The 12,615-nt window shown below is 34.6% G+C and overlaps 1 protein-coding gene across 2 annotated transcripts in view; it reads right to left on the bottom strand.

Annotated features, from left to right (window-relative positions):
• The window catches only part of LOC150094045 (uncharacterized), a 1,005,660-nt gene that overhangs the window by 187,905 nt on the left and 805,140 nt on the right, over positions 1–12,615 (bottom strand). For both annotated transcript variants that reach the window (XM_090412663.1, XM_090412664.1), the window contains exon 32: positions 1,265–1,368. In XM_090412663.1, coding sequence (XP_090268789.1) covers positions 1,265–1,368 — 104 coding nt within the window. The remainder of the gene's footprint in view (positions 1–1,264; positions 1,369–12,615) is intronic.

Below are 12,615 nucleotides of genomic sequence, written 5' to 3'. Positions count from 1 at the left end.
AGTATCATCTAGCTTCTGATGTCTTCAGGTCTTGTTTTCAATGGCCTTGGATGTTTTATTTTTGGAGAACTGTGAATGGCCAGTGTCCATCATTTCTTCTTACTCAGGAAAAATGTCCAAGATGTCTAACTGGACTTCCTCTATTAATTAATATTAATTAATTCATATTAACATTGAACAATATTAATTGTTTTATCTTCTTATTTGGGACTGGAGATATCTATCCAACCTATTAATGGATGTGGAGGCATGGCTTTGATCCTTTGCAGTGCACGTTCCATTATTTTATTACTAATGGATTCTCATGTAGTGACAACATTTTTGATATGTCATCAGAAGTGAGCCAATAATGATTGTTTTCGTGTGTTCTAAAGAGACAGCAAGCATATTATATCATATCATAATGAAAAGCACACATCCTTTTGGATGTGAATAAATGTATTATGAGAAGGGCTACTACCCAGAACAGTTTTGTCCTTTGCTTGGGGAAGGAGGGGGGGGGGGAATTACCTCTCTCCAGAGTGATCTGTGATCTACAAAAAAAAAAAAAAAAAAAAAAAAAAAAAAAAAAAAAGAGAGAGAGAGAGAGAGAGAGACTGAGCAAGATTTAGAGTGATCTCGTAGTAGATCACTCTAAATCTCACTGAGTGACCCAAAAGGATCATTTCTAAACTCACCAAAATCTGGTTGCTCTACTCAGTGACAGGCAAAAACTTATCAGCATACAGAACCACTATACTCCCCAGAATCAGGCCCAAAGACAAACATTATTAAAATGTCATTTGCAAAGGCTAGACCCAGAAGAGATACCAAGGTTGAATTAACAGAAGTGGTATACTGTATTTCTCACAGTAATAATTTTAATTTTTTTAAATTCTTTTTTAATAATAATTTCTTATTATTAAAATACTTTGGATTAAAGACAGATGCAGAAAGTTTTTCACTTGGTTACAAATTAAATTGCCATTAACTTAAAGAAATTATACTGTTGTTTAATCCTTTCTTGAAGTGTGAGCAAACATGTCTGCACATAAAGTACCTTCATGACTAGGCTACTTGTATATAGAGGCTGATGACTTCACATCAACTGCTTTAGTATCCCATACAGTGAAAACAGAAATTACACTGTACTATCTGATGATATTACACATACAGCATTTGTTTTTTAGATAGGAATTTGAAACTAGACTGAGTGCCCATATTCTTGAATTATCCATTATGTTAATGCTAAGATTTTGCTACACATATGAAAAAAAATTCATACCCTGCACAATCAGTATCCAGCTCGTCTAAATTTTTCTGTGCATTCTGAATAGCTTGTTTCATTTGTTTTACTGCTTCATCTTTTTTATATTTTAGGAAATTAATCTACAAGTATAAAGAAAAGATAACCTTTTGTTTATAAACATATTTAGACATCTTAATTAATATAATTAATATTATATTAATGAAAAGTTTCTTTTTATCTCATCTCATATTTATCATTAACAGAAATGAAGGGGATGCTTAAGAGTTAAAGCAAGATAACTGGGAGTATACATCACAAATCCTTTTTAAAGATGCAGGGAAGTATACAGGGCTTCCAACCTGATATCAAATCACCACCTTCTAATGGTGCAACCTGTTAGTAGGTATCTACCTAGATACTGAACTAACAAGAACAAGCTTACAATTTAGGATTTAGACAAATTGTATTCTGTGTTGGCGTAAACCAAAAGTACAAAGACACAAGATGGTATGTCATAGCAGCCTGAGCATTGCCTGGATAAATAAAGCCACTGCTTCTGCATCAGGAAGCTAAAGCAAAGGGCAAAAAGTCAGCTACTAGAACAAACTCCAACTCAACACCAGCAGAATTCAAAATAGCCAAAATTAACATAGGAAGTAACAGAAAAGAAGGGAAAGTGCCAAAAGAATTACAGAAGTACCATATCAAAATAATTGATGGTACTAAAACAAAGAAGACAGGTAAGAGAACCTAGGTAAGATTATTCAAAATAATAACTACAAGATGTTATTATAATTATTATCTGAGACCTCCAGGGAGTAAAGGACTCATTGAGAGAGGCTATAAATCATCCAAACCAGTTGTCATATCTTCCTTTAAATTCATTCACACTAGATGAACTCACTACTCTTAAAGTTAAACTATTCTACTTACTCATTGCTCTGTGAGAGAAAAACCTAGCTCTTAGTCCATTCTTGACTGTGAACAAACTTAACATCCATGGATGCCCTATGTTCTCTCACACCTTCCATATAATGAAAAATTTTATCAAACGACATCCTATAACACCCATTCAAAAATTTATAGACCTGTATTATCTCACCTCTCTTTATCCTGTTAACCAGAGTTTGTAATCCACATTCTGTCCTAATAATCTAAATCCCATAATCTGGATATAATCTTTGTAACTCTTCTTTGCACTCTTTCCACAGTTTCTTTATCCCATTAGAACCTGTGGTATATCAAATCTGCACACAATAATCCAGGTGCAGTCATATCAATGCCTTATAAAGAGACAAAATGACTTCCTTATCCTTAAATGTCAAGGTTTGCCTAAACATCACAATTATCCTCTGAGTTGTATTGCAACTTTTGCTGTGACCTCTGAACTTAAATTTTCTATTCACCATTACGCCAAGATCCCAAGACTCATCACTTTCATGTAAGATAACCCTGCTAATATAATATGTCGCTGGAAATTTCGTCACGCCAAATTGTATAACTTTACACTCACTAACATTAAACTGACAGTCATTTACGTTTGCACAAATTTCCAGCCTAATTCAAATCAATTTGTTAAGTGCTGAAATCAGTATCATCCCTGATTGCCCTGCCTATTTTTACATCATTGGCAAACAATTATACATTTGATGTTAGACCTTGCCTGATGTCATTAATGTATAGAATGAACAATAATGGTCCAAGAACTGAACCCTGAAGTACACCACTATATACCACTTTTTGATATCTGTCTGTCAACCATCCCCTGATCCAAGTCAAGAGTTTATATTCCAATTCCATATTCTCCAGTTTATGCAACAGCCTTTTGTGTGTGGTATCCTATCAAATGCCTTAGCAAAATCCAACATTCTTATAGTGTATCCATTCCCTTCATCCAACTCGGCTGTGACACTGTTATAAAATATGAGCAAATTGCTAAATCATGACCTTCCTTTAGTAAACACATGTTGTTCCTTGCAGAGTATAGCATGCTTGTCTACCCATTTATGTAAGCAAGTTCTTACCAACTTCTCTAAAATCTTCAATACTACACCAGAGATACTGACAGGCCAGTAGTTAGTCACATCAGTTTCTGCACCACCCTTGTACAATGGAACTATCATACATTCCTTCCATTCCTGTGGTATCATTCCTGAGCTGAGACTCAAGTTATACAGACATGTGAAAGGCATAACCAATTCGGCTGAATATTCCTTTAGCAAACAGGCTGATATTCCATCTGTCCCTATAGACAAATTCATATCCAGATTATGCAACAGCTCTTCAACCTCATTTTCATGAATCTCTAACTCATCATCCAATGTAGCAGTAGCACTGTGCATCATGTTATATACACCTGGCTGATATATCTTAGCAAAGTGAGCACTCATTAATTGAACAATCTCATTAGTTTCTGACACTAGAGTACCATCTGCATACAGTAAAGTTATTCTTCCACGTTCTTTCTTTCTTTTGTTTGCGGTATAATGATAAAATTCTTTTGGATTGCCTTTAGCCTGAATAGCCAATTTAGCTTTCCACACAATACTCGGTACTTTTCTAGCCTGTGCTTTATGAATTTCATAACTCCTCTCACTCTTATTCTTATGATTCTTTCCACATCTTCTTCTTCTTGTGGATCTCTTGCTTAATAAGGTTGCAAATCCATTTCACTCCTAACCTTTTATTCTTCGAATGCTAGGGATACATTCAGATACCGCCTCATTTAAGCACTTTTTTACAGATTCCCATGCATTGCTGACATTTTTCCCATTCAGTAACTGACACTATGTGACCAAAGATAGTATTCTCCTAAGTTGATCATAATTTCCAGCTTTGTAGTTCAGCATGTAATCTGTTCTAATGGGACATCAATATAATTAGATACTTCTAAAGAAAAGATGCATGATCACTGTTACTAACAGGTGGTAAAATAGTCACATTCTTAATAGAGACCCCTTCTGATGCTATGAACAAATCTAACACTCTCTAACCTTGAGTTCCTTCTTTCACATGCTGCTTGAGAAAGTTATCCTGCAACAATTCAATAAATTCCTCTTCATTCTGATCATGAGATTTCTCTTCTACCCAATCAATGTTTGCTTAATTATAGTCACCCATAATAATCACTTGTTTATTACTTATTGGTGATGCATTTCTTCATCCCCTGGAAATGAGCCATCAGATCTATAGCAACACCCTACTATATTTCATTCCGTTAACCTCCACTTCACACGAGATAGCCTGAAACTCACCACTACATGAGACATTGTTACCATCATTGTTTTCTTGTGTTTCCACCCTAACTGGACTTAAATTATCTGATATCATTAGTATTACTCTCCCTCCTCTCCTATCTCTTCTGTCTTTCCTGAAAAGAGCACACCCATTACACTCGATCCCAGTTATCATATCTGATTTCACTAATGCCAACAATCTTACACCACATCATATTCAATAAAGCAACGAACTCAACTCCTTTCTTTTTGATTCTCCTAGCTGTGTACAGACATAACAAATTAGCCTAGTCTATAATTAGATATGCAATCTATTTTGTCTTGTTGTAGAACCTTCTCTTTTCCTCCTCAGACATACTCAAAAGGTCTAAACCAAAAGCATATATTTCCATCTCTTCGCCAGATGTATAACCATGTTTGAAGCCATTCATATCTTTATCATGTACATACCACAGCTGAACTTTCACACATAGTTTTCCATTCCTCCCTTGATACATTAGGTCTCTTCCCAATAAATAATTTTTCCAGGCTCCTGATACAGAATGAATTCAAGTGCAGGCCATCCCTCTTATACAAGTCTTTTCTACCATCAAACACCCTCCACACATCTAAAACTCACATCCATTTCTTCTACACAGCCTGTGCATTCAATCATTTGCTATCATTGCCTCCTTAACTTGGTACTGTTGTATCTGGGTAGCAAACCAACAATTTTTAATTCTCTCACGCATTTCTTTCTCTATTCTTCCAACTGATCTTTCATATCTTCTCTCATACTACATTTGTTGCTATTTAAATTACTAGTTCCTACAAGAACTACCATCTCTTTGACTTTTCTTTTCTGTTTTTCGATTGCATTTGTCATATCTTTAATTCCCCCCCCACTCACAAACCAGAAGTAATGACTCCCTGAGCAAGTGCAAATTTTATGATTGAATTACCTTGTTATTATTATTAAGATTACCATGTTCAGTGCTCTACTGTCTCTTCTTGTTCTGATCCTTTTTCTTATCATGTCTAAGTTTCTTTAAACGTTTTCTCACTTTTTCTAATTCTCTGGTCGATTTTCTAACAATTTCTTTTAATCAGGGATATTTCCAATGTCAGATTATCCTCGGATATATTATCATTATCACTGCAGCAACACTTCTGCTCACTGGGACAAAGGTTCTCCTCAGTAGAAATTACTTTAACACACTGCCCTGTTGTGACAAAGTTTTCAGCACCATTCTTAAGAGTAGTAAAAACTAATAATATTTCTACAATTATATTACTAAATGCTATGGTACAATAAATACACTAAAAGACTACAATAATATACTAAAAATATACCAATAAATCTGAGAAAACATTTAATAAATCAACAAAAATACCGATCTTTCAGGAGTTTCCTAACAGCATGTCAGAAGAAGAAAGGAATAGCTATAGTATGCAAACCTGAAGATAATCTTGAATGGCAGGCAATTTTAAGCAGGGTGACGCAAGACAAACACCAGAATTTGGAATTGGACAATGAGACTTATTTATACCTATGGTACTCCCACAGAGGGTACTACTAAGGAAGAGGTGTAGCTATTTTTGCTACACCTCTTCATTTGCTACACATCATTAGTGAAGGCAATTGAGAAAGAAAAGGAATGGCCCTTGTTGGAGATCTAAACAGCAGACCAGGAAATGAATATGAAATGTAAAGAAATGTTTTGAGAAAATTTGAAAAAAATAGCAAAGCTAATAACAATGGCAAGCATCTATGGATATCTGTTGAGGACACTGACAAATAACCTAAAATACTGTTCAAACATAAAGATGTGCATAGATTCATATGGATTGAAGACAGTAGCAAAAAGAAATGTATTGATGACTATATTATTCTTGATATTGGTCACAATGATTCAGGATATGACAGTATACAGGAGATGTGAAACAGGAATTGAATCAGAGGATGGGACTCAAAAAAAAAAAAAAAAAAAATTGTAGCATGGTAGCTGATCTGAGCATGACACCTAGGCCAATAATAGCTAGGTTTCTGCAGAAAATCTGGTGCCCTGCATGTCACACCTCCTAAATGGCATGGCATAAGAAACAGTAGCCACATAGTCTCAATGGCTGCCATAACATTATGAATGCAACTCCAGCTAGTACTGTGATTGAACATGTGAGGCACAAACAAAATGCAGTGGCTAAATGGGATTCTGACTTAGAGGTGTTCAGCTATAAGTCATGAATAATAGTTCTGCACAGAAGTCATCCTATATGGAATCTAACCTAAAGGCATACAGTTATACTCCTACCACTACTATTAAATTATGCTAATTATTGGCTGTCGCCAGAGAAGTGCACTGTATCTGGCAATTTGATCAAGAACATCACCCCACGCACAGCACTGATTTGCAACAGGTTCTTCTACCTGTTGTGTATGGAATAATTATTTAAAAAAAAAAAAAAAATAGTTTCTAATCCTTTTCTAAGCCTAAACAGATCAAAATTAAGTCTGAAACTCTGGGTGTAGCCAAAATCACCAGTCAACAGATTAGTCTCAATAGATCACTGAGTGGTGGCTGCAACTAGTACCAAATTAATCTGCAAATAATTTTGCAGATGAACTTGGTATTGGTGCAGATGAATTTTGCAGTTTTGGATTTCCAGTTATTAGTTAGGTTTTTATGGAGTTTTGTGATTTCTTTTCAATATGTCAGAATACTGATGTAAGAACTAAGGTGCTGAAAATCTTTAATTTCTTCAATGGGGTAGCCTAATATTTCCTCCTGTTTATTTTAGAACTTCAGTTTTTACTGTTGATTGCTAATACAATCAGTGCAGCATTTTTACATAAATTATCTAGGAAGTTCTGGGTAGTGTGAATGTTAATGTGTTGTGTGTGTGTGTGTGAATTAGCACAACACCATCTGCAAAACAGAGAATGTTTATGTGGGTTTGTCATTCAGAATCTTTGAGAGTTATTCCATATCCATATCCTGTGAGTGTGAATACACAGTCAAGGGTAATAACAAAATGATGATATGGTGCTAAAGAGTCTCCCGGAAGAACTCCAGAGGAAATAAAAAAGCTCTCTCAGTTATCTCTCCATTAACCATTACTCTTGCATGGTAATTCTAGTACAGTTCTGAAATTGCTTTGATTCTTTTCAAGGGTACATCATAATAACTGAGAATATTGAACATCCTTTGTTCATTAATTGAAATGAAGGCTTCTCAGAAATCTATGACATTTAAGATTAAAGGAAGGTTTTATCTCCTTGTTCTAGCAACTCTGTAAAGCAGTTGATATATTCAGTAATGTTTTTGTTGTTCCATAAAACTGCTTCAATTTTGAGAAGAAGAGGTGTTAAAGTTTTTTATTTGGTTCAATTCAGTTTAGAAGCATTCTGTTATACATTTTTAGTGTGGTAGGAAGTAGTGTGATTCCTCTCTAATTTCTGGGTTAATTAGATTGCCTTTTATAGGTATTGGTAGTATTATTACACCTTCTCTCCATTATGATGAAATGCTGGATGTAGCTAGATATGTATTACAGATATTTAGTAGTTGATTCTTTTTTTATTTTTTTTATTTATAAATATGCAGGAATAAGGTTCAAAGAAAGACTCTTATTATTCTTAAATAAAATCTATTCAACAAGTAACCCACCAATAGAATGGAAAAAAGGTAGTAGAGATGACCCTAAAAATTATAGAGGTATAAGTATTCTAAATATATAGCAGAATTTTAAATAACGAACTAATAAAATATTCTGAAAGCTTTATTTTAGAAGTACAAAATGGATTTAGAATAGGATGATAATGTATCACATGATCGTCCTATTCTAAATAATAATAGAGAAAAGAAGAGAATACAATTTACAAACACATATTACATTTATTGACTTTGAAAAAGCATTTGACAAAGTTAAAAGAAGCATTTTAATTTAACATATTAAAGGAAAGACAAATATCAAATAATATTCTAAAAGCTATCATAAGTACATATGAAAATAATCCAATAAAAATAAGATTAAATTATGAACCATCACGTACGAGAGAGATAAACCAATGAGTACGACAGGGATAGCCCCTTTCAGCAACTCTTTTAAATATTTATCTAAATGAAATAATAATAAAATGGAATAAAAATTTCCATCAAGGTATTAAACTTTCTCCTACCGTAAACTTAAACAATCTCCTTTTTGCTGATGAACAAATAATAATTACAAATTCTGAAAATAACTTACAGAAAGATATTTTAAATTTAAATGAGATAGCCAAAGATTATGGAATAATAATATGAACAGAAAAAATCAAAAAACTATGGCCTTTAAAGGACAAGATCCAGTAAGAACTAAAATAGTAATAGATAACAAAATCTTAGAAGTGAATTCATTTAACTACCTAGAATATATGATCACATATGAAAATGAAAAAGATATTAAAAATTGCAAAATATTTAAAAATAACAGGTGTAATTAATTAACTCTATATTTAAACCTAACCTAGTTTAAAAAAAAAAAAAAAAAAACAGACTAAAAGTATACAATACATTAGCCCTACCAGTCCTATTGTATGGAAGTGAAATCTAGACAATAAAACAAAAAGACAAATGAAGATTAATAACAGCTGAAATGAAGTTCATGAGAAAAACTGCAAAATATACTCTATTCGATCACAAAAGAAATTAACCACTAAAAACACATGTAATAACCACAATAATGACCATTTAATTCGTGAATATTTCATCCCAAGTATCTTGGGACATCATCAGTACAGTAGTTCAAACAATACTAGGAATAACATACAGTTAGGGTGCATGATTACATTCAATACTAGGAATAACTGTATGTTATTCCTACTATTGTTTGAACTACTGTACTGATGATGTCCCAAGACACTTGGGATGAAATATTCATGAATTAAATAGTCATTACTGTGGATAGTACGTGTGTTTTTAGTGATGAATTCACCACAGGTTTCATTATATAAAAAGAAATGAAGAAATTATGAAAGATGATGGAAGTTAATTTTGCACTTGGTTAGACTATAATAAATTTGATTTAATTCTTATTTCAAGTGTGAGCAAACAAAGTTTGCACCTGAATTACCTAGGATAATATCTTCAGGACTGATAAGGAAAGGTAATGCACTACCAAGAGAAGGAGGTGCAATACCATGGCAACTCGTAGCAAAGGTGGACCAAGCTCTCATTTCTCCTTGTCTCAGTATCTCCCACCATGCAATGCACATCTCTTTGCAGGCATGTATACTGCTATGCATTAAGGAAAGGGCCATTACCCAGACTGGTTTCGACCTTTATTGAGGTCTCGTCGGTGGGAGGCAGACCCAACAGTGGCGACACCAAGATAGAAGCAATGGAGAGGTCATATTTAGCTATATGAGTTGCCAACAGGTATACTACCTTATCATTAAATTACTCTGGATTTAAAGAAAGATGTTGGAAATTAATTTTGCACTTGGTTAGACTATAATAAATTTAGTTTAATCCTTTATCTAAGTGTGAGCAAACAAAGTTTGCGCCTGAGTATATCTTCAGGACTGATAAGGAGAGGTATTGCACCACCAAGAGAAGGTGGTGCAATACCATGGCAACTCGTAACAAAGGTGGACCAAGCTCTCATCTCTCCTTGTCTCAGTATCTCCCACCATGCAAAGCACATCTCCTTGCTGACATCTCCTACCCAGACCAGTTTCGACCTTTATTGAGGTCTGTCAGTGGGAGGCAGACCCAAACGTGGAGATACTAAGGCAGAAGCAATAGGAGAGGTCATATTTACCTATATGAGTTGCCAACAGGTGTACCACCTTATTATTAAATTACACTGGATTTAGAGAAAGATGTTGGAAGTTAATTTTGCACTCGGTTAGACCATAATAAATTTAGTTTAATCCTTTATCCAAGTGTGAGCAAACAAAGTTTGGTTTGCACCTGAATATATCTTCAGGACTGATAAGGAGAGGTATTGCACCACCAAGAGAAGCTATATGTATATGAAGGTATTGTATAGATAAATATGACCTCTCCATTGCTTCTATCTTGATGTCACCACTGCTGGATCTGCCTCCCACTGACAAGACCTCAATAAAGGTTGAAACTGGTCTGGGTAGTGGCCCTTCCCTTAATACATAGCAGTATACATGTCTGCAAGGAGATGTGCTTTGCATGGTGGGAGATACTGAGACAAGGAGAGATGAGAGTTTGGTCTATCTTTGCTAAGAGTTGCCTTGGTACTGCACCACCTTCTCTTGGTGGTGCAATACCTCTCCTAATCAGTCCTGAAGATATACTCAGGCACAAACCAAACTTTGTTTGCTCACACTTGGATAAAGGATTAAACTAAATTTATTATAGTCTAACCAAGTGCAAAATTAACTTCCAACATCTTTCTCTAAATCCAGAGTAATTTAATAATAAGGTAGGACACCTGTTGGCAACTTGTATAGGTAAATATGAACTCTCCTATTGCTTCTGCCTTAGTATCTCCACATTTGGGTCTGCCTCCCACTGACGAGACCTCAATAAAGGTCGAAACTGGTCTGGGTAGGAGATGTGCTTTGCATGGTGGGAGATACTGAGACAAGGAGAGATGAGAGCATGGTCCACCTTTGCTACGAGTTGCCATGGTATTGCACCACCTTCTCTTGGTGGTGCAATACCTCTCCTTATCAGTCCTGAAGATATATCAGGCTCAAACTTTGTTTGCTCACACTTGGATAAAGAATTAAACTAAATTTATTATTAAATTATGAAAGAGTTAAACCAGGAATCAGTAATAGAAAAAATTAAAAAATATAAACATAAATGAATGGAATACGTTGAGAGAATGAAAACAGAAAGATTACCAAAACAAGCATTAAATTACAAACCATCAGGAAAAAGAAAGCCAGGACATCTCCTAAAGCAGCACTTCCCAAACTGTGGGCCGTAGCCCCCTTGGGGGCCGTTAGTTTTGTTGAGGAGGCCATGAAATAATGAAAACAAATTTAAAATGTTTTAAGACTAAGTGTGCCATGTCAAATGTGTATGTAAGATGCTAAAAGTGTAATATTTGCATTTGATTTTTGCAATATTCGCTGTGTATGTTTTGTATTGAATATAAATACAACAAACATTATAATAATATGTCTGTAATACGATTTTTTTTTTCCGATGGGGGCCGTGAAATATTTTAATTTTTCCAAGGGGGGGCCTTTACATCCAAAATTTGGGAAGCACTGCTCTAAAGAGATTCAATGATGAATCTCTAAAGGAATCTAAGGCTTTAACAGGGCCACTCTAGGCCGAAATCCTTGAAAAGCATGATGAGGAGGAGGATGGTGTTTTTTTTTTTTTTTTTTTAGTTCTTTGTTAGCAGTTGTCTAGGCCGAAATCCTTGAAAAGCATGATGATGAGGAGGATGGTGCTTTTTTTTTTTTTTTTTTTTTTTAGTTCTTTGTTAGCAGTTGTTTAGTAGTAGTAGTTGAAAAGAGGAAAAGCTCTTTTCCTCCATGCTTAATAGCTTCTGCATTATACCATTCAATCCAGGTGTTTTCTCATTCTTTTGAGTTTTTTAGTGCAGTTTCAAATTATTGAACTGTGAAATTGCTACACATAAATGGGAAATTCTTTTTGGAATCATTATTTCTGGCAAAACAGCTCAAGTAAGCTCAATGAAGAATTATTCAGAATTTTTTCAAACTAGTTCCGCAAGAAAAGTTCATTTTTGTTTTTGGATACCTTGTCATTTTTACCTTTTTATTCTTAGTCTTTCACGCTTCCTTTCTTTGGTGCACAAGGAATTAGCTCTGATATTTATCATCATCTTATGTTCACTGGACATCCACAGATGCTGTATGGTCACTCAGATGCTTGGTGATATGCCACACCAGGCTTTGCCATGTAGTCCTGTTGTATGCTTTTCTGGAGGCTTCAACTCATGAAGATCAGTCACTCCACACACTATCTATTCATCGACGGTCTTTTTCCAGGAACTTGACCTTCTATTACTGTTCTGAGAAGTCATCCTGCCATCCTTTCAATGTATCCAAAATATTTTAACTTTCTTTTCTTCTGACAATATCCTTGAGGAGCCTTAAAGTTCTACTAATCTTTTCTAACACCCATTCATTTGTAAGCCTTTCAGTATATGATACCCTCAACAGCCTTC

The sequence above is a fragment of the Typopeltis vanoorti genome, chromosome 23 (genome assembly GCF_054136105.1).
Source record: "Typopeltis vanoorti isolate ZY-2024b chromosome 23, IOZ_Tvanoo_1.0, whole genome shotgun sequence".
NCBI classification, from domain to species: domain Eukaryota; kingdom Metazoa; phylum Arthropoda; class Arachnida; order Uropygi; family Thelyphonidae; genus Typopeltis; species Typopeltis vanoorti.
This window is presented reverse-complemented; position numbering and strand designations above follow the sequence as displayed.